The sequence below is a fragment of the Carassius carassius genome, chromosome 10 (assembly GCF_963082965.1).
Source record: "Carassius carassius chromosome 10, fCarCar2.1, whole genome shotgun sequence".
NCBI classification, from domain to species: domain Eukaryota; kingdom Metazoa; phylum Chordata; class Actinopteri; order Cypriniformes; family Cyprinidae; genus Carassius; species Carassius carassius.
This window is the reverse complement of record NC_081764.1, coordinates 29607684-29631929: the sequence shown is the minus strand read 5'-3', so window position 1 is coordinate 29631929 and position 24246 is coordinate 29607684. Positions and strand designations below refer to the sequence as shown.

The 24246-nt window shown below is 38.6% G+C and overlaps 1 protein-coding gene across 3 annotated transcripts in view; it reads right to left on the bottom strand.

Annotated features, from left to right (window-relative positions):
- LOC132151367 (tomoregulin-2-like) overlaps window positions 1-24246 on the bottom strand; it is a 69235-nt gene that overhangs the window by 22809 nt on the left and 22180 nt on the right. For all 3 annotated transcript variants that reach the window (XM_059559476.1, XM_059559475.1, XM_059559478.1), the window contains exons 4-5: window positions 16760-16786; window positions 4842-4938 (exon numbers count right to left, since the gene is read on the bottom strand). In XM_059559476.1, coding sequence (XP_059415459.1) covers window positions 4842-4938; window positions 16760-16786 — 124 coding nt within the window. The remainder of the gene's footprint in view (window positions 1-4841; window positions 4939-16759; window positions 16787-24246) is intronic.

Below are 24246 nucleotides of genomic sequence, written 5' to 3'. Positions count from 1 at the left end.
CTATAGGAACGACCACATCAGTGCTCACAGATCTAGCTGCTAATTAGTTATCAGACACAGCACACACATACAAATAGATTTAAAATAGATACAAATAGATTTAGATAAAAAAGAAAGGTAACGAAAGAGAGAGAGAGAGAGAGAGAGAGAGAGAGAGAGAGAGAGAGAAAGAGAGTGATGGAGAGAGAGGAGTCCTATAACGTCTGGAATTACAACTCTGCAAATCAATCTAGCACACCCAGTGTTCGCTGTGGCTGATGGAAACTATATTTTCCCATTTTTCACAGCTTTCCAAAAATAAAATTGATGAAAGCAACTTAGAAAGGATCAGTAGGGATTTCATGACTCTCAAATATATACTTAATCTTGTGGAATTGGAGCAGTTATATTGGGTTTAAATATTCCCTGCATATTAAACCACAAAACCTACAGGGAATGACAGACAAACATCTTCTAACAGGCCATATTCTACACATTTGTTGTTGTTTCTCCCCTTAAGTCTGCTTAGATTTTTGGATCGAAACAAAACAATCTTTTCTCTCTGACCCCTATTAAATAGCCAGTTATTTTTGTTAAATTAAAATTTCCTTTTGTTTACTTATTCTATGGGCCCTATAATAATACTAAAGTCTGGCGCAATGTTTTTTTCTTTGTTATTTAAAGAGCGTACACGCTGCTTATTAAACACAGGGACGCACAGCAGCACACAAACATGCCAAATATTACAAATTAAAGGATTGCAATGCATAAGATTTTTTTGTAGGCTAATTAATTATATATATATATATATATATATATATATATATATAAATATATATACTGTATATGCCTACATGTCATAATGGATAGTCATCGCATGTATCAGAATTAGGCTATCTATTTGCTCACGCACAAGCAGCTCCGTTTCATCTCGGAGATGCTTTCTATCTTTGCGCTTGCCATATTCCGCCATGTAAATAGCAAATCCGTCATGGTACGAGCGCAACTGGCTCTTAAAGGGAATAGAAGATGAGACTCTGATTGGTTTATTGCATGTTACGCCCAAAGAACACCCATTACTAATTAAGAGAATAGGGACAACCCATTTAGACCATGCACCAGGGCGCACCAACCATTTTTCCATCTTTAAAATAGCAAAAGTGGATTTGGACATGCCCTGAGTGCACCTGTGCAGTGCGCTTTACACTTTGCGTTTAGATCGGTAAAATAGGGCCCAGTGTGTTTTCTGTATGTATGTTTACACTACCGTTCAAAAGTTCAGTGTCTGTAAGCTTTTGTGATGCTTTCTTACTATCAGTAAGGCTGCAATTATTTTATAAAAATACAATAAAAACAGTGAATAATTATTATCATTTACAAAAAAATGTTTTCTATTTAAATATATTTTAACATTTGAATGTATTCCTTTGATGGCAGAGCTGAACTTTAAGCAGCCATGTGATCTATCAGGAATCATTCTAATATGCTAATGTGTTGCTCAATAATCATTTCATATTATTATCAATATTGAAAACAGTTGTGCTGCTTAATATTTCTGAGGAGACCATGCTAATTTTAATAAATTAAATTTTTTTGATAATTTCATTTTTTTCAGGATTCTTTGATGAAAGAACAGCAATATACAGTATATATATATATATATATATATATATATATATATATATATATATATATATATATATATACACACACACACACACACACACACACACACACGCATGTTTGTTTTTGTGAAAAGTGGGGACATCCCATAGGTGTAATGGTTTTTATACTGTACAAACTGTATATTCTATCGCCCTTCACCAACCCTACACCTAACCCTAACCCTCACAGGAAACTTTGTGCATTTTTAATTTCTCAAAAAAACTAATTCTGTATGATTTATAAGCATTTTGAAAAACGGGGACATGGGTTATGTCCTCATAAGTCAACCTCTCCGTGTAATACCTGTGTCATTCCCATGTCATTATACAGAGTTGTGTCCTGATATTTCACAAAAACACACACACACACACACACACAATACTGCAGAAGTATTCACTGTAGATCAATTTTCACCCTTGCTGGATAAATGAAATTTCTTTAAAAAAACAAAACAATATAACAGACTTTGAAATTGTACTATATATTGCTGTTCTTATATTTTTTGTGTCTTGTGTTAAAGTGCCCTAAGACATTAATTTAATGCAGGGCTTTTTAAGTGAACTCCAAAAAATTATTAAAAATTGTGAAAATGAAGAAGCATGCACATTCTCTATTGTGTACCTGAAAAAGAACAACACATCTTTCAGAGTAATCAGAAGAATGAGACTGCAGAAGAATAACCCTCTGATTTCACAGTGAAAAACAGAGCGCTGTTCTGATATGTAATTGGCAGGTTTGGCACAGATCATTTTGTAGTGCTGCTAAATGACATTATCCTTGGTCTGTGATGATAAAGGGGAGTCAAAATTATATTTTTTTTACTTAATGGTTTTGTAGCTCCTGGCAATTTCCATGACATTTCTAAACCATCGGAGGCACAAATCCCATGCTATTAGATTAATTAATTCAAGAAATTATTATCTAACATAAAATTGACCTAGAATGAAAAGTAATGTCATAATTTCGACATATGATGAATTGTCCCACATTTTGTGTGCAATCCTGTTAGAACTGACAGCAATGACCATGTACATTTCTTTAATTTAAGGGGTAATGTCAGTAAACCAATCAGTAACCCATATTTTATTTAATTTTAATATTTTTTTGTTGCAAATCATCAGACATTTTCTAAAATTCTGTGAAAAAACTTCTTACAAAATGAATAGAAAATAGTTTAACCAATACTTAGTTTGACCCCATTAGGTTGGCGATCAGCTTTTGCTTATAAGGTTAAAGTAGTTCACCCAAACTTTTTAATTTCCAGCAAATTTCTAATCTTCAGGTCATTTCTTCATCAGAACAGATTTGCAGACATTTTGCATTACATCACTTGCTCACCAATGGATTCTTTGCAGTGAATGGTTGCCATCATAATGATAGTTCAAACAACTGATTAAAAAAGCTGCATGTTCATAATAAACATTAATCATCAGGATGTCTTCACCTTCAAACAGTTGCTTCCATCAAAAAATATGAGTTCTCTAACCATTATAACTACAGTCAAATTAATCTTGTCTGAATCAAGAGAGAAATCTGCACAGATCAAGCACTGTTTACAAGCAAAAATAGTCTAAAACAGGTCTAAACAAATATGCTGGTGGATTTTGATGTGAGAGGACAACAGAGGATGGACTTTATCACTGGAGGAAGCATTATTATGGATTATGAACTGGTATTTTGGCCAGAAGCAATGGTTTAGTTAAAACATCTCAATCATGGATTTATTTATTTCAAATATGCAGCTGTTCACTTCACAAGATGCTAACTGATGGTCTGGAGTCATGTGGATTACTTGTGGATTATTGTGATGTTTTTATCAGCTGTTTGGATTCTCATTCTGATGGCACCCATTCACTGCAGAGGAAGAAGTGATGCAATACTGAATTTCTGCTCTCTGCAATAATGAACTCATCTGCATCTCAGAGTAAATTTTCATTTTTGGTGAACTATTCCTTTAAGCACCTCCTTTCACTGATGATTTGTTGGAAAAATCAAAAGTATTTATTAAGAATTTCACTGCCTATTTTGTCTTGTTTTTGTGGAAAGTGCTTTTAACTGACCACATGAACCTTAACGTAGACCCACTCACACACATTAACCGCTGAGATGCCTCATTTCCCTCTCTTCATCTCTGTCTCTTTCTAACCTTTTCTCCCTCAGTTGTTCCCGTCACCTTTTTTTACATCTCTATCTCTCTCCATCCCTCGGTCTCCCTCTGATCTGTCTGGTTAGTGTATTACCATGAGGGATATTTGAATGGTAATGGCTCTCCCATGGTTCTGAGGTTTTAATCAGTCTGCTAGGAAAGAGGAACTCTATTAATTGAAGATGGAATTGCAGCAGAGAGCTGCACTCTTTTGCCCCTCCATCTCTGGGCTGTCTGTCCACTGTCCTGAAAGCTGGGCCTTGTACTAGGAAATAATCCATCATCCTTTCAGACTGACAGAGAACTGACCCTCACAGTCCGGTGACAATACAATTAACATTTACAATCTGCTCAGAATGCCACAGAATGCCACTGCGCAACATGTTAGTCAATGGGTTAACGAAATTACAAGGCTGAAAGGGGAAATGATGGCAAAAAACAAAGCTTGTCCATGTGAGAGTGATTACAAACGAGTCAGAACACTAACCTGGAATCAGCTTTTGCAATTCTTGCAATAGATTTGAACAGATGGGAGGTTGGCAATATAATATCAAAATGGACTTTTGTAAATTAGACTCCTGTTTTGCTGTCATCACACAAATCATTGTCTTAATTAGTATTTTTGTCCCAATTTTGGATATATAAACATCCTCAAAACAGGATCAATTTGCTTATCTTGAGTTAAGTTTACTTCACTTACCCTACTGGTAAATTGTTTTCTTGCATTAATCATAAGCCTCACTAAAGATAAGGGACAGGTATCAAAAGAGAGTTTTCAGAGCTAAAAGAGAAGCATGCGAGAGATGGAAAGACAATCGAATAGAGATTATTTACTGCAGTGCATGGCATGAAGCAAGCACCCTGGGCTATGCACTGCAATGTATCACAGTGAAATCCCATAGACTTCAGTGCCAGAAAGATCATAAACTCAGCAAAAGCAGACCTGCAGAAGACTCTGCATCTGAAACATGCCATTAGACACACCCCTGTGTTCCTCAAGCCCTCTGAACGGCAGGACCCTGAAAAGCTGTCGCACATGTCTGTGACTCACCACACATCCTCAGAATCCTCGTCGCACTCGGCCCCAAACTGACAAATGTCGCATGTTGATGTCTCCTTTTGACTGATCTCGGCTGAACCCTCATTAACTGGAAAGAGAGAGAGGGCATATTAGATGAGAGATCTTGAGAGCTGCACTTGAAGGGGTCATGTTATGAGGAATCAAATTTTCCTGTATCTTTTCAGATGAAAGAGTTCAAGTTTCTTCTATGAAATATTGAAATAAAACTGGTGTTATTTGATTTACATTAGTACTTAGTCAAAAGTGCAAGTGAAGGACATTTTTTAGATAAAATATGCGTAATTACACATGCAATTTGGTAAAATTATGCATTAAAAATATGTGTTTATTTAGGATACATAAAATGCTAGCTGTAAAATGAGCCTTGGTAACACAAAAAATAGGCCATTTTATTCTTAAATGAATTACATTTACTTTCCATTGCAGAATGTGATTTATGCGCATAAAAAATCCTGTTAGCGCATCTTCTCAGTTAACAACGGCTCTGTGTAGTAACAGCTGCTCAATGGGAAATCACTATTTATAGCATTTCACTTGCTATTTATATTTATATATAAATAGCAAGAGTTATAACTACAAGATAAATAATTATATATTGTTAAAATACCAGTCCACTTGAACTAACAGAGTCTGCTTTGTAAATTAAAATATACTGATAATCACTATTATGCATGTGGTAAAGCAGAAAACCATTAAGAATCTGAGTGCATCATTAGTGACCTATCCATAAAAACAGCCAATATTTTAAATATAGACAGTGCACAGTGTCAAAACCACAAATCATGACACTACAATACATTAACTAAATACCAGAAAATGCAACATAAAAAAAACATCCTAGTGTACATTTCTTACAACAAAATAAGAAATAAAACTATATAAATTAAAACATAATCATATGTGATGTGCCACGCAGGGACTTCTGGGAATGTTCTTTGAACATAAATTACACAGTAAAAGTATTCCTGTGGCTCAGTGGTAGAGCATTGCGTCAAGTATGATTACATAATTAGTTCCTTTTCAGGAACTCGAGCTGCGTCGAAACGCTTTTGGGGAACGTCCCTGACGAGACCGACTCTGAATATCGTGTGCAATCAGTCCATCGGAAAGGCGTGACGTCACGGGCGGGGTGACGTAGCGACCAGGAAGCTATAAAAGCACGTGCCGTGCAGCTGGCTTTCAGCTTCGAATCTGTCAGCAAGCGCTCTGTGTGTGCATGTCAAAGTCTGTCCTGTTGGTCCTATTTATTGTTGTCTGTCCCTTAGCCATTAAAAGATCGCTAAAACAGCTTAATATGCCAAAACAAAAGCAAAAGACCTAACATATGAAGGGCGATTCCAAGCCACGTTATAGATTGTGTGTTCCTCCCTGCCCTCGCTACATTACGAGTGGGGATACACACAGTTTGTGCGTGGCTTGCCTGGGATCGAAGCACGCTGAGTCGGCTCTCGAGGGGGCCGACTGCCCGCATTGTGAACGAATGCCAATGCGGACGCTTCGATCCCGCAGGGCTCTCTTCGAGAAGTGAGCCTTCGCAAGCGTTCCTCGCGATGCCGGTTCCGCTTTCGCCGAGGCGAAGCCGCGCCGGCATTCGTTGGGTTCGCAGATCGATCTGCTGGAAGGTATGGAGACGGGCACGTCCTTATCTCCTACGTTCCCACCACATCTGCCTGATTCCGGGGTTTGGAAGCCCGAGCTTCGGCTCTTCCCCCCGAGCGTCGGGCTTGACGCTCTGCCTTTCTTTCTCCGAGGAGATTGACACGGAGGGCGTCGGCGAGCTTGTAGTTGCACAAACAAAGTTGCATAAGCACAGTATAAAACAAACAGTGTCATTATACGGGCAGCGTTAGTGAGCAGCTATTTAATCTCCGAGGGGATTAATATTGTTTGTGTGACTAAGCTATTCGCGCGCTGTCGAGGCAACGCGTGTATTACATCATTTTCAGTTTTGATGTGAATTTTTCCATACCCGACCGCGTGTCTGGTTATTTTAACTCCATTTAATAAGCAGGAGTTGGTTCTAGCACTTCAATGTGTACTTTATCACAATCTAGACCGTGTTTACTTGTCTGATTGTTTGATTATTTTTAAATTCTGAGGAATATGACTCTGAGAAGTCAATATATCACTATATGTGTACTTTATCACAATCTAGACCGTGTTTACTTGTCTGATTGTTTGATTTCACTAAATTCTGAGGAATTTGGATTGCATTAGATTCTGAGGAATCTAATGACTGTTTTCTAACTTCGAGAAGTTCAATATATCACTTCAATGTGTATTGTATCACAATCCAGACCGTATTTACTTGTCTGATTGCTTGATTTCATTAAATTCTGAGGAATATAATGACAGTTATTTGACTCATGAAGTTAGATGTACTGGAGGGACTGCTGGGCGGGAGCAGCCCCCTCCGCGTACAAACAGTCACGACTACAGAGGGCAGCCCCTACTGGGGTAGAGCGGTGTCCACCTCATTACACGGTGCCCGTCTCACCTCAGTGCCCTCGGGAGGTGGGTCTGCCAACCCTGCCGGAGTTTCAGGGTGCAGCGGCCTCCAGCGAGCACTACTCAGTTATTTCCGCCCGTGAGCGTAGCGGAGCTGGGATGCTCGCCTCCCCTTCGGGGGCCTCTTACTCCAGAGATCAGTCTCGAGAGACTGATTCCCTTAGTACATTAGCTAGCAGCGTGGAAACTACTGCCAATGTATCTCAATGGGTCCTGCGCACAATGGAAAGACAATAGTCGGCCTCCTGCAGGCTCTGGTTATGGAACAAAAAAGTGAATACCCTTTTTAGGAAGGAGGCCATCGAGGTGGTCCCTCCTCTAGTCAGGGAGTCCGGGTTTTATAGCCGGTATTTCATAGTTCCAAAGAAGGATGGGGAGTTGCGTTCGATCTTAGACTTATGTCATCTAAACCTCTCAGTAATGTCACTGAAGTTCAAAATACTCACTGTCAAACAGATTGTAGCTCAAATCAGATCCGAGGACTGGTTTGTCACAATAGATCTCAAGACGCATACTTCCATATCCATCCTTCCACAACACAGGAAGTTTCTGAGGTTCGCTTTTGGGGGCAAAGCCTACCAATACTGAGTACTTCCCTTTGGCCTCGCACTCTCACCCAGCACGTTCACGAAATGTGTAGATGCGGCTCTGGTATCCCTCCGTATGCAGGGCATCCGCATTCTGAACTATATCGACGATTGGTTGATTCTAGCTCAATCAGAGCAGATGGCGGTTCGACATCGAGATGTCGTCCTCGCACACATGGGGGAGCTGGGTTTGAGACTAAACGCCAAGAAGAGTGTACTTTTTTCCAGTTCAGAGAACCACCTATCTAGGCGTAGTGTGGAATTCGACCACGATGCAGGCACGCTTGTCTCCTGCTCGGATCGAGTCGATCCTCACATCAGTCGAGAGAGTCAAAGAAGGCCAATCACTCACTGTCAAACAATTTCAGAGATTGTTAGGGCTGATGGCAGCTGCGTCCAACGTGATACCTTTTGGCCTGCTGCACATGAGACCCCTACAGTGGTGGCTCAAGTCCAAGGGCTTTTCCCCCGAGGGGAAATCCACTTCGAGTTATCAAGGTCACGCGGCGGTGCCTTCGTGCCTTAGACATGTGGAGGAAACCTTGGTTCTTGAATCAGGGCCCGGTGCTGGGAGTTCCTTGTCGCCGTGTAACGCTAGCGACAGATGCGTCCCTCACCGGTCGGGGTGCGGTCATGAGTGGCCACCCTGCCCGCGGTCTGTGGAGTGGTCGCCATCTAACATGGCACATCAATTGCCTAGAGATACTAGCGGTCTATCGAGCATTGAAATATTTCCTCCCAGACCTGAGAGGTCACCATGTGTTGGTGCGCACCGACAACACATCAGTGGTCTCTTATATCAATCACCAGGGGGGTCTGTGTTCGCGCCCCTTGTACAAGCTGGCACACCAGATCCTTCTGTGGTCCCAGGGCAAACTCCTCTCGATCAGAGCAGTGTATATTCCTGGGAGATTGAATGTGGGAGCAGACATACTGTCAAGACAGGGGCCGAGGCCCGGGGAATGGATGCTTCACCCCGAGGTGGTGAAGCAGATATGGAGAGTATTTGGCACAGCCCAGGTGGACCTCTTTGCGACTCAGGAGACATCGCAATGTCCCCTCTGGTTCTCTCTAGTTCATCCAGCTCCTCTGGGACTGGACGCTATGGTACAGACCTGGCCGAGGCTTCGTCTGTACGCTTTTCCCCCTATCGCTCTGCTCCCGGGAGTTCTGGCGAGAGTACGCCGGGACGGGGCCCGTCTACTACTAGTAGCCCCGTTCTGGCCGGGCCGAGTATGGTTCTCAGATCTAGTCTCGCTCCTCGACGGCTCTCCGTGGGAGATACCGATCAGGACAGACCTACTCTCACAGGCGCAGGGCACGATAATTCACCCTCGCCCGGAGTTGTGGAAGCTGTGGGTGTGGCCCCTGAGGGGGCACAGCTGTTAGCAGCTGGTCTCTCAACCGAGGTTGTTGAGACCCTACTCCAATCCAGAGCTCCCTCTACGAGGAAACTGTACGCCCTGAAGTGGAAGCTCTTCACTTCATGGTGCAGAGACCGCCAGCTTGACCCAGCAGACTGCCCAGTTGGTACAGTTCTGGAGTTTTTACAAGCCAGGCTCTCTGCGGGGTTATCCCACTCCACCTTAAAGGTTTACGTGGCGGCCATAGCTGCTTTCCACGTCCCTTTCAATGGTCAGTCAGTGGGTAGACACCCCCTAGTTACACGTTTCCTCCGCGGTGCGCTGAGGCTGAGACCTCCAGTACGATCCCGTGTTCCCCCCTGGGATTTGGTTGTGGTTCTAGAGGCTCTTTGTAAAGCTCCATTCGAGCCAATACAAGATATCTCAGATAGACATCTGACACTTAAAACTGCCCTGTTACTGGCAATCCCCTCACTAAAGAGAGTTGGAGATCTTCAGGCCCTTTCGGTGGCCCCTACCTACTTAGACTTTGCCCCTGGTATGGCCAAAGCATTCTTATACCCTCGAGCGGGTTACGTTCCGAAGGTTCCCTCTGTTACACCACAACCTATCGTACTGCAGGCCTTCTGTCCTCCTCCCTTTCGGGAGCCAGACCAAGAGAAGCTAAACTGTATGTGTCCAGTGCGAGCACTGGACGCATACGTCCACAGAGCTGCCCTGTGGAGAAAATCAGACCAATTGCTTGTTTGCTACGGTCCTTCTAACAAGGGTTCTCCTGCCACCAAGCAGACCCTTAGTCGTTGGATAGTCGAGGCTATCAACGTCTCCTATGAGTCCTCTGGTCTTCCCCCTCCTTTGGGGGCCAAGGCTCACTCTACTCGGAGTATGGCAGCCTCCAAGGCCTTCTCAGCAGGTGTGTCCCTCTTGGACATCTGCAACGCTGCGGGGTGGTCCACGCCCTCCACATTTGTCCGATTTTACGATCTTGACATGCGAGCCACGCCGGGCTCTTCTGTTCTCTCGTCTTAGCTGTGCTCTTTTGACTACACACTAGGCAGGGATTTGGAAGTCTGGCAGCGTGGGCACATCGTTCCCCAAAAGCGTTTCGACGCAGCTCGAGTTCCTGAAAAGGAACGTCTCAAGGTTACGTATGTAACCCTAGTTCCTTGAAGGAACGAGACGCTGCGTCGCAGAGCCATACTCCCGGCACCCCTGCCGGCGCTTGCTTCCCTACTCGAAGCTGAAGCCAGCTGCACGGCACGTGCTTTTATAGCTTCCTGGTCGCTACGTCACCCCGCCCGTGACGTCACGCCTTTCCGATGGACTGATTGCACACGATATTCAGAGTCGGTCTCGTCAGGGACGTTCCCCAAAAGCGTTTCGACGCAGCGTCTCGTTCCTTCAAGGAACTAGGGTTACATACGTAACCTTGAGACGTTAATTGTTGTTGGAGACCAGCCCATTGGTTGTAGTATCATCCAAGCTGCCCCTCTAAAAAATAGAAAAGTAACTGTAAAAGTGATGCGTTATTGATGACAAACAACCAGACACTTACAGATGAAGACACCTCAACTTAGTGGTTTATTCTGAAAAAGGAATGTTGTTTGGTGTGTACTTGAAATGTAATCTAAGCTAGAATAGTGCCTCTGAATAAAACACTGTAATTAGGACAGTGCTAATTGCAAATGTGCAGTGCTTGAACCGCTATTGGCAGTAAATTGGCAGAGTTTTTCTGAAGGGCTAATTATGGGTCAAGCAGCAGCTTTTTATCTGAAAAATTGCAGGTTTGAGTGGGTGTAAAGGAACAGCCTGCTTTTCTACACATTATGGACTATAAAGTGTCAGTTGTCAGGGATAGTGTGTAGTGTTGCTAATTAAAGCTAGACAAAGCATTTAAGCTAAAGTGGAGATATAAGCTATGGGCTAAGATGAGTTTTGTGAAGAATCACTTCCTTCTTGTCACTTACAATCAAATGCAGAATGTTAGTTCATACTGCATGATGAATCTGATAGTTTGGACTACAGCTATCCATGGATTCCTGTGATTGTCAAATCAGTGCGAATCTGACTAGCTACACCAAGATTTCTGATAATGAGAAGAAAGTTCTATAAGACGTATATCGAAGTATATGTCTTCTGCACAAGCAGCATTTCTGCTGCCATTATAGCCAGACCCTCTTTTCTTAGTTTACAGATATGATATACAGTAAATATGCGGGACTTTGAAGTTTCCATCCAAATCAAACCCGACAGCTCTGAATATAATTCCTAATTCCAGAGTCCTTTTAATTCACTTGATAATCAAAAACTAGGCATTATCATATGTCCATCCCATAAATTACCCTATTTTGGGGATAGTACACCCATAATTTATTCATCCTTTATGACTAAAAAAGAAGACATTTTGGAAAAACGTTACATTTTTTTGTCCACACAGTGGAGGTCAATGGAAACCAAAACTGTTTTATTACCAACATTATTCTGAATATGAGGGTGAGGGTGTGTAAATTTGGACAATCTTCATTTTTGGGACAACTATCCTTTTAAAACCATTTTCTTGAATTTCCAGCAAAAAAAAAATAAAAATATTCTGATACTTGCGTTCAAATACAGTGGTATTTTAGAATTCACAGCATTCATTAAAGCATTCAATTTTTCCTTTCTCATCGGAGTGTTACAAGCTCTTGGTGCATAAAGAAGATCTGTAAAGTTGCAAAGACTAAAGTCTCAAATCCAAAGAGATATTCTTTATCAAAGGTAAGACTCTGCCACACCCCCCAAAACAGCTCATTAAAAACAAGCCCCCACATGTCTACATCACTATGTGGCAATATTTGCATAATGCCGACTAAATGTTCAAGCAAAGAAAGAATACATGGTTTCAGTAACCGCAGTTAGTGTTGAAGCAGCCATGTCAGGGAGATGCTGTGTGTATCTAGGCAAAAGCAAAAGCACTTTATTTGGCCTTCCGAAAGTAGATGCATTTAGGAATCTTTAAGATTACTTACAACAGAACAGCAACGCATTTTGTGGACCATTTCGTGAACCTAGGAGAGGAGGTCATTCTGACTTTGCTACTTCAATCAGGTGCTTCTGAATGAGCTATGTTTTGTTAAAAGTTCAAGTATTCGCTATTGACTGTTCAAATGCGGAGTTTTGCGCATTGTGTATGTGTGTGTGTGTGTGTGAGAGAGAGAGAGAGAGAGAGAGAGAAAGAGATAGAGAGATAGAGAGAGACAGGTTGACACAGTGGAGTCAGCTGTCTTAACAGTCTGTGGCTTGTGTTCCGCAAACACATATGAGATTCATCACTGTGTCTGTCACACCACTCTGTTCCCCTTTCGTGCTTGAGGTGATGGTAAAACTAAGGACATTATTAACTGTCTTTACATTTATTTTGAAAGAAGGGGGTCGCGATTATGGAAAGGGGCGTTACATTTCTGATGAGTGCTTGCGGTGATCGGCCAATCACAATGCACTGGGTCAACTGGCCAATCAGAGCAGACTGCGCTTGTCGGAAGGAGGGGCTTTGTAGAAAATGCGTTTGAGAGAGACAGGGCATAGAGGACCTACAATAATGTACAGTATTTTAAAAATTATGTGTTTTTTGAACATTAAATCATGTCAACATATTCTATTACACCAAATCAGAGGTGTAAAGTACTTAAGTAAATGGAACTCATTACTGTACTTAAATATCTTTTCAGGTACTTTGTAGTTGTACTGAGTACAAAAGATATTAGCAACTTTTACTCTCTACTTCACTACATTTTTGAATGAGTATCTGTATTATTTACTCCACTACTTTTGGGATGAGTGTTTCAGTTACACATTACATTTTGTATGGCACCTAGCTTTTCTACAGCAGTTTATTCATGCTACAAAAGATGTGATATTGCCAACTACAGGGCACTGAAAGTACTCTATCTTGTGCAGTTTGCCCTTGACAACAAGGCTACTTTACGTTAATTTGAGTTTCTTAGCCAGTAGTTGTGAATCACAGGTGTTTTATAAGTGAGATGTGGACATGACTGCAGCTGCCAATGAGGCCGAAACCAGCACATCCAGTTAGAAGGCTTTGACTTTAATTTTACTTAACATTATTTCATTTATGCGTTACACTGAAGAAACATTTTGAAGTATATTGTTGTTTTTTTTGTTTTGTTTTTTGCAATTTTGATGTGTTGATTTTTATTTTGGTTTCAGAAAATTAGCATGATTTCTGTCCTCACAAATGAGCTCTTTCTTGTTTTTTTTGTGTTTTCTGTGCCTTGTCTTGGACTTTTGTCACTTGCTTTCTCTCATGGTGCTTGTAATCAGTTTATATCTTATCTTGTCTGTATCTTATCTTAGCTTGTTAGCCTCCTGTATACTGTACATACAGCCATAGTGTTTCTTTAGTTTTTTGTGAGTTGTGAAATGTAATGGTTGTCTGTTTGCCCGTCATTCTGTTCTTTGTTCCCTGTGGTTTTTGGTTAATTGTTTGTTCTAGTTCTTCCATGAAATGTCTGCACACAGATCCTTGCCTCTGCTTGTTTGCTCAGCTTCTCCACAATGTTACAGTTTTTGACTGGCATGTCTCTTTGACTTATGCATCTTTGAGCCTGTATTTAGTATAATACTTAAGTACTGTTAAAATCAGATACTCTAATACTTTTACTCAAGGTGTTTTGGAATTGGTGACTTGTAACATGTAATGGAGTAATTTTCACTGTAAGGTATCTGTACTTTTACTCAAGGATCGTTTTCAGGTACTCTTTACACCTCTGCACCAAATACACAAAATAATGATCTTTAAAAAAGTATTATATGAGCCCTTTAAATAGTAGATGAGAATTACTTGGATGACATACTACTTCCATTAAGATTCTGAATTGAACATCTGATGAACACTTTACTATCCCATGAGAACATGGGAGAGGGTTTGTGAATTGCAGAGAAGCAACACAGCTGATGCCATAGGTCACATGACAGTGACAACATGGCGGATGTAGTGTATCCATATTTCATTCACACTCCAGACCTTCAAACTCTAAAGAGTGTACTTTTTGAACAAGCATGAAGTAAGTTTTTATGTAATATATGTGTTTTGTGACAGATTATGATACAATATTTTGTTCATATTGGACACATAATATCTCATGTTCAACCATACTATTTCTCTCAGGTTATCAAAAGTTTGATTTAGAATCTGTATTTTTAAGAAGCACCACTTGTATCTAAATGTCTCCTTTTTTCTTTAGGAGTCAGTTGTCAAAGAATGGAATTGGGTGTGTTTTCATCATTGCATTTACTTGTGTGTGTGTGTGTTGGAAGACTCTTGCATTATATCTCTGCATGAGGCGCTCGGTTATGTGAGAAGAAGGAGGAAGTGTTGTTTCCAAGTCGATAGAACATATCTGCTTTTGTGCGTGTGTGTGTGTGATTTAGAATGTATGAGCCAGAGCTCATCAATGATTTACACTCAGACATTAAAACATGTTTGATCTTCCTGGAGGAGGGGCAACGCTTTCCTCAAGCTAAACTCTTCTCTTGAGCCACACCGATCTGTCTTTAAGTGGCTGCACCTCCTCCATCCTTCACTCCTCCTGCCCTTTTCTTTTCTATTTCCCTCCCTCCCTCACTTTAGTTCCCTGTGTCTCGTCTCTCCCACAGTAGCTACATTTGTTCACGTTCTGCACTCTCCGTCTCCTGTGTCATCCCTGTTTTATGGCTTTCAGATGTCGCTTTCTTTTTTATATTCTCTCTTATTTCATTGCTTTTCTTCTCATCCTCAATTTCCTGTTCCCGTTTTTCTGTTGTTCCATTTTTTTTTCAGTCCCTCATCTTATGTTAATCACCTCATGATCAGTCAATTGAATGGGCATGATGGCTAGTCGTTCAGCAATAATTGAATAAATAAGAGCGGTTAACTATTTTTAACTAAACGCCGTTCTTTTGAAAGTTCTATTCACCTAATACTAAAAAAAATATAACAGTTTGTACAAAAATATAAAGCAGCACGACTGTTTTCAACATTGATTAGAAGAAGAAATGTTTCTTGAGGACTAAATCAGCATATTAAAACACTTTCTGAAGAATCATGTGACACTGAAGACTGGAGTAATGATGCTGATAATTCAGTTAAATATTTTATTTCACAATATTGTTGTTTACTCTATTTTTGATCAAATAAATGCAGCTTAAATACTTTTTTTTAATGTCACTCTTTTTAGTGTAATTGTAGGCAATGAATTATTAGAAATCACAGAGAGATTTTTAGCATTCTAGAAGCATGCTGTATTACACAGTAAAGTTCCTTTCACATGACTCACATCAGCTTTGAATTGAACTCTAGGAGCTATTACCTCCAGCAGTACACTGCGTGCCATTCAATTCGTCACTCAAAGTTCCTACAATTTAAAACTTGACCCTGTTTGCCATGACCTTTTAAAGCACAGCCAGAGATTACTGGAAAATTCACGTGATGAATGCAATTACTGGTCTTAAGTTTGAGATGTTTGTACATGCTTTTGCATCTCTGATGATGCCTTTTACAAACTTCGAGGAGATTTTGAATTCTTCTTTATTTCATTTAATTCAGTTATAATTACCTTTATATTTCCAACAAAACAACCCAGTTCTTAAAATCATGTAAATGTAAATTCATCTGAATACTTTTTTGACGAGTGTTTTTTCCTTTCTGCAGTTTATTGAATCAATTGCCATGCCCATTTTATATTCTTATCTTAAGCTTTAATACATGCTTTCGCTCTTTACTGTGTGTGCACTACTGCTTTCTTGGTACATACAAGTATTGTAGCAACCTCAAATAATTCGTAACTCTGTCTGCAATGCTTTTCATGTGGTGTTCAAAAGGGCACATGGTGCTTGCACTAAAGCCTTGATGTAAGTCATATGAAAAGCCGATGTATGAAATTGAAAACCTATTTTGAAAAACTATTTTCTGAATACTGCACAGTATGCATATTACAAAACAAGTGGTAACTGAAGCAGTTGCCAGTACTTTTTTTTTTAGTACTAGACCACTAGGTGTTCCATTCCAAACATAGTCTCTCCCTCTCCATTTCTTGTTTCACATTCATTTGATCGGCAGAACTTATCTAATATTTCAGAGTAGATATATCATCCCTCACTTCAGACCATCCCTCCCTCTCTCTTTCTTCTATTTTTCTCTCCTGATCTTCCCATCACCCAATCCAGAATCTCTTATTAATTATCCATGCTTTAGAGTGAAATTCTTCATCCTAGATTCACTTCATAAGTACTGCTGGCATATTCACATCAATCAGGAGAGGCAGACAGAAGCTGCTGTCATCTGAACTCAGTATGAGCATTTGTGTGTGTGTGGATGTTAACAGACAGAGCGAGATATGAGATCATTATTGTAATGCTCTGTATTAATTAGAGATAAGTTGCAAATACTCACCATCATCCCCTGATCCAGAGCCAGCATCTACAAAGCAGAAAAACAGATGGTCAGGACCACAAGCGTCATGTCCATTTAAATGGATTTCGTTGTATTTTTGTACCAATTCTAAATGCAACTTAAAAATAAAAAAGACAATATATTTGATAATTAGGTTGCACGCTCATAGATACAAAAGGTGTTTGTCTCCAAAACTGTGGCAAAATCATTCATCCACACATATAAATCGAATCTGGCCAACTGAGTCCAGATCATTTGCATTAAATTGAAAATTTTGTGATCATCTACCCACCCTGAACAAAACTATTGGGTGAAAGAAAAATAACTATAGAGGGAAATGTATACATTAGAGAGGAAAGGGTGGGTGGAATGGAAAAGGAGCTTGGCTATAACCTCATTTCCAATTTTTAGCACTTATAAATCGGCCCTCTGGCTGCATCTGTACCTCTCAGAATATAAATAATGGAGTTCTAGTGGTTTCATTTGAGATGAAAACAAAAAGTAGCCCCAGATAACCCCACTTTCTCTCTCTCAAGTTCAAGGGCACAGCCGCTATGACTAGACTGTACCATGCTCTCTCGCTCTCAGTCTTTCTCACCATCCGCCCCTGGGCTCGAATGCAGCTTTGGGAAAATCTGAAATTCATCAATTTGTTATGATGGAGAGGAGCAGTTTATAGCTCTGTGCCCTCCCATCAATCACCCCACCAATTATTCCCCGCCCAGAACAAATATAAATCTTCGTTTGAGATGGCCACAGGACGGCGAGGCCTTAATGTGTTATTCCTTTAAATTCCGAACTGTGCCTCTCCTGCTCCTCCGCAAAAGTACTTTTCTTAATAGCTATTTTTGTCTTGTTTTTCAGTAAAAATAACTCCACCTCTCTAAGTAAGGGTTAATGCAAAATAATTAATTTTTGTGACTTTGAATGTGGTATGGTCGTTGGTGTCAGACTTGCTGATCTCCTGGGATTTTCATGCACAACCATCTCCAGAGTTTACAGAGAACGGTCCAAAAAGAGGAAATATCCAGTGAGCGGCAGTTTTATAGGCATAAATGCCTTGTTGATGCAAGTGTTCAGAGGAGAATGGTCAGATTGGTTCAAGCTGATAGAAAGACAACAGTAACTCTGAGGTATGCAGAAGAGTTCTGAACACACAACCCCTCAAACTCTGAAGCAGATGGGCAACAGAAGGAGAAGACCATACCGGGTGCCACTCTTTTCAACTAGGAACTGGAAGCTGAGGCTACAATTTGTAGACAACAGAAGACTAGAAAAAGTTTGATGGGACACGATTTTCTTTACTGTACTGTTTGATTTACTTAGTCATATTATTCGTCAATTACACAGCAAAAATGCTTCTCTTCTTAACCTGATTTTGTTGCTTTCAATTAATGCAAAACTCTAAATTACTATCTCCAAGAATAAATGATATATGGTTTACATGTCGATCAAGCATGTTGAACAGCATTTTTATATTGAAACTGTGGTTCCCAGCATGCTTCGCATGGAACTTTATGAGGAGAGTAAAAATGTTTAAATTATGTGTTTTTGAGAAGGATGAGAAAACAGAATGGCATTAGTGTTTAATATCCAATTTTTTTTGTTGATTTGTTTAGATTTTTGTTGGATTTATAATGGTTTCATTTAGACTGGGCAACTATTATGATGAAGAGTGAAGTTAAGAAAGAAAAGATAAAGCTAACAATCTTTTGTAATTCAGTGATGTAATGCAAAACATAACCAGAATAAATGAATCCTGTCAGTAAAGCATAAAATATAACTTTGAGAATACTTTGACTAATTGCATCACTTGATGTCAAAGTAACATGAACAAATTATGTTTGAGTAACTTAGTTGATTCATGAGGAACCATATACATGATTAAATCATGTAAATTCATTTAAAAAAAAAAAAAAAACAAGAAAAAAGAAAAGAACAGATTAAACAAATTATATTTTGCAGTGTCCCCTTTCTCAACCTTTCAGTTTCTCACTTTCTCTTGTTCTCTTTCCCCAACTTCTGTGTCCCGTGCTGGGTCACAGGTAACACAAATAGTCTGAGCTATGCAGATGAGTCTGTGGTTGTTCATATTCATGAGGCTGTGGTTTTAATGAGGGACTCAATTACAGGTTCACATTACTCTGAACCTGTGACATTTCGGCAGTCTGAAATAGAAAGAGAGAGAGGCAGGGGCTATGTATTCAGCATCTAATTTCTTCATTTTCAATCTCCAGATCATTCCTTGTTCCCTTTGCGGATCAGACCAATCCCTGATGCAGTCATGATCTTCCATAATTAGCCAAATTATTTGTCTGGTTCTGTCCTTCTGGTATTACATCAGTATCTCTCTCTCTCTCTCTAACCATTGCTCTCAAACTGCTCTGTGGGGAGCGTCTAGATGTTTTGATGGATTTTCCAAATGATGACTTTTCCGATTCCATCTTCCTCCAGCACACACACACACACACACACACACACACACACAGAGAGGGTCTGATTTATAACTACATCCTCATCTTTCTCTTTACAAGCAATGGGTGATCAATTTGAGAACAGTGTGACCTGTGTTTATTCTCTCTCAAAACACACACTCAGATTTGTGCATCCCCATATAGCACACACAATGATTTGTGATTTGTGAGGAAATGTAGCCCACTTTACTTGACACTGATTACTGCCTTTGCCTCAATACAAATGCACATCTCTGCATCACACACAGACACACACACACAGATGGCTGTTCTTCTACCATGGTAGGGACTCCACATTTCACAATCCATTTTATTTTTATTTTTGCTAGATATGTTTGTACAACTATTATCTAATATAAAATTTACCTAGCCTGAAAAGTAGTTTTTTTAAACACATCTTATGTCCCCCATTTAAAATGGGAATTGTGACCTGTTTGAAATCTACAATCTTCAGTTCATTGAAGAAAACAGACTTTTTTTAATTGAAGCATTTAAATGTGTCTCACATTTTGCATTATTTTTCTCCATTACAAAACCTTTTGTTTTGTAAATGCTCTTTAAAATTGTGAGACACAAAGCAATAACATTAGTTGGACTCTACAGCATGGCAGGAAAGTAAATTATTGCATTTTATATTCTAATTTTGTACACACATTTGTAGTGTTGACCGATTTAATCCTATAACCCAAGGTACTGAAAGAAAAAAAAGTCATCAGACAAATGTTTTTCTACAATTTAGTTTAGGGACCCTAGTGAAAAAAATATTATACTTAAGTATAATTTATTTGTATCTACTTTAGTATAACTAAATATATTTGTGGCACATTATAAATTGGTTTACTTAAGGTCTACTAAATTAGAACAACTCATTTTGTACTAAATGCATTTTAGTTTTGCAAAAGCAGTGCTGAAGTTCAACTAAAGTTGTATTAAATATACTTGTTTGTGCTAAAGTGGAACAATTCCAAGTATACTTACAGTAAGTACACTTTAAATAATATACACTCTATTTAATTTTTGAAATGCAGAATTCATTCAGAATAAACTTCAAATGTATTGTGGTGACATTATAATTGCAATTCAATTACTCTGTAAAAGTGTTACATTAATATACTAATAACAAACTGAGGTCATACTATCCCTTACTTTTAGTGACAATAAAATGCATTGCAATGGCATTCCAAGTAAACCTGAAGTGTGCTAATGGTACAATTATTGTGTGCTTCTAATGCAATAAATTAACTTTTATAAATAATGGCACAGCTTAACAAATTGCCTTTTACTAACACCCCGAGCATACCAGTCAGCTCAACTATCCAGAGAACATCAGTGGAACATTGGACACAGATATTTAAACATTGGCAGAAGGAATTTGAACCCGGGATGTGCAGTCACTTTACCAGAAGCGCCACCAAAGCAGATAAGCAACTGTGGTTACTTTGTAGTACTTCTATACTGTTACAAATACTACTATTAGAAAACAGTTTAGTTTTTCTTTTTTATCAATGACAGCACAAATTATATGGTCTTAAAGACTGCGAATCGCCCGAAAAGTCTTAATATAGGTGCAGTAAGCCGTGCATTGAAATAAAGTGTGTTTAACTTGAAGCTGTTAAAGTCAGCGGACACAACATTAAATATCATCTACAGTGGGTTTCTTTCCTTGACATGATCTGTCATTAACTCTGCAGGAAACAACTGGATAAACTAGCATAACATTAGTTTTATTCTTGTACATGCACTAAAGCAGACAGTTCCGTTAGGTGGTGGAAGAATGTGAGCATACTGCTTATGTTTCAGTGCATGCGGAAGGGATAAAACCATCTGTAACATCTGCATGCTTCACTTTCAATGCACTGCACAAATGTTAATGTAAAATGCAATTAAATGTTTTGGCAGTTTGACAGTAATGTAGCCTATTAATTTAAATTATTAAAAAAAAAAATTACTTTTCATGTAGTTAATGTCTCTGAATTAATTTGACGTTTTAACTTTTTGTGTAGTTTTGAGGGCTGGTCAGTATAATTTTAATAATTTGTTTAATAATTTATAATATTTTAACAGCCCACACGGGACATTAAAGCAACATTAATGGAAAAAAGTGTGTTGGTACAGGTGCATTGAAGTGTACCAGGAATATACTAAAGTAATAAACCTTCTGATCAAATTCGTGAATTTCTTTCACCATTTGAAATCCATGACTATATGTTGTTTACATATCTTTACAATGTGACCAAAGACCACAAAACCAGTAATAAAAGTCATTGTTTTAAAATTGATATTTATAAACAAGCTTTTTTTGTTGTTGTTGTTAGGATAGGACAATATTTGGCTGAGATACAGCTATTTGAAAATATTGCAAATATGCTACTTACACATATGTATGTAAAGCTGCTTTGCAACCATGCATAATTGTGAAAAAAAACTATTTGATGTCTTGTTAAATTACTGAAAAGGTAAGTTCATAACTATACAAAGTACTGCATCATTATGAATTAATTATTTGAACTCAAAACATTTATTTTTATCTATGATATTTTTATACTCTACAAGTAAACTCAAATACAATGTATTGTATTGTACAGTTACTCATAACAGGTCAACAGAGCATACAACTAAAATTATTATTATTTTTTTTTTAAATTTATGCATTTAGCAGACGCTTTTATCCAAAGCGACTTACAGTGCATTTAGGCTATCAATTTTTACCTATCATGTGTTCCTGGGGAATCGAACCTCCAACCTTGTGCTTGATAGCGCAATGCTCTACCAACTGAGCTACAGGAACACTAAAATAAATTAAAATAATTAAAAAAAAAAAAAAATAATTAAATTAAATTAAAATAAATTACTGAAGTATTACTTCAATATTTAAATAATTAAATTGTATATGTAAATCCCTCAGTGTTACATTTGTGCTTTAGGCAAAAGTTGTGTTTGGAAACTCTGCCCTTACAGCACCTGTTAGCAGAAATATACTGGATGTTTCAATGCAAACGGAGATATCGTCTTTTAAAATTCTGACAGTTTAATGCCTATACAAACAGCTGGTAGAGACTACAACAAGTTACTTTCTGGGTTTGTGATGTAACAAACCCAGATAAACCCCGCCCTCGGGAAAAGGCAGCAAAGGGGTGAGGCCATGCTGTGCTGCTTTAGAGAAGAGGAAGAGAAAACTAGAGGTGCATGTAAAAATCTATTCATATAAGAATCACGATTCTGTCTTCTAATGATTCTACTGGATTCACAAGTTTCAAAATCAATGTTCTAAAGCAGCGGTTCTGTTACCAGTGTCCCCCTAAACCAAACCCCCAAATGCTCCATTGTGTGTGTGTGTGTGTGTGTGGTGTGTGTTCACTACTGTGTGTGCACTTGGATGGGATAAATGCAGACCACAAATTCTGAGTATGGGACACCATTTTTGGCTAAACGTCACGTCACTTACTGTACACTTTCATTTATTTGATTAAAATACAGCAAAAACAGTGATATTATTAAATGCTTTTTTATTTTAAATATATTTTGAAATGTTTTAATTCCTATGATGACAAAGCTGAAATTTTTTAGCAGCCATTATTCCAGTCTTTAGAAATCAATCTAATATACTGATTTGGTGCATAAGAAACATTATCAGTGTTGAAAACAGTTGTGCTGCTTAATATTTTTGTGAATTTTCTTCCTGGATTTTTTTTTTGATGAATATGAAGTTTAAAAGGACACTTTTCTGACATTTCGATAAATTTAATAAAAGTAATAATTCCTTTTAAAAATCATACTGACTTAAAATCAAAAAATGATCTTATATGATGCTTATCTTTTGGGACACACAGACATACACACATACACAGAGGAAATGTATATATTTTCTATACCTACACCTGAATATAAGCCTTGAAATGCATATTTAGATATTTATTATTATATATTTATCTTTGTTCTGGATTGAATAGACTTCTTCCTCATTTATGATAAAAGTATGCTAATCTAGAGAAAGAGGACAAAAAGAGGACATAGAAACTGGACCAAAATACTTTGTGTGTGTGTGTCCTCTCAGGAAGTCACCTCTAATGAGTAGAAGTGTGTCATTGTGCATGTGTGTGAGAAAAACAGAAAGAGGTGGAACAAAAAAAAGTAATTTTCCATTATAGCAGTACACAAGCCCGATCGCGATTCCCCTGAGCTTTATTCAATAGTCTTCCTAAAGCTGGGTCTCTATGCCTCGGGTAATTGATCAGATAATGAAGAAAAGGAAAAAGAAAGAGACTGAAATGAGAGAGAAAAGCAATGGATGAAGAAAGGAAAACAAACAAGAATCGTTTCTGGTATTAAATGTTATTTAAAGATTCAGTTTCAGTGGACATTAGAGTATCAGTGACCGTGACTGCTGTCAGCGATGTGTTCTGTTTCTCTTTCTCTCTAATATTGTACCAACGGGTGAGATAGGCTGGAATTGGCTTCTATCACAAATATCACTGTCAGAACATCAATCAAGCCTGCATCTAAACTGTCTCCCTGAGAAGCTGTAACCTGCAAAAATATTTCTATATAAACATTTTTTAAATCTACATGTTTCATGTTTTTAAATTATAAATTGAGTTTTGTTTAAATTCTTAAGACCTGTTGCACATTGCATGTATTGTAACTGCAACAGCATGCGTTTGTTTCGCTTTCACAATGTGTTTCTGCCGTATATAACAGATATATTATTTTCAGAAGTGATCAAAATGCCACAATCAAATCCCAGAGATTTTAAACGTATCTAAACATTTCACATTCGTTGTATAACTCTATACACATTAATATAGTGTACTACATTAAATCTGTACTGTACACAATTTGTAATGTACAATATAAGAATGTTTGCACAAAGTTGTTTAGCTCTAATTGAGGACTCTGTGACATAGCAATCTCTGATCACTATGTTTCTCGCTGTTCTTTTTTAAAGATTATTATATATCCCAGTTTTAGAAGTGTCATTATCACCATTAACATTCAGAACCAACTGTGTGGTTC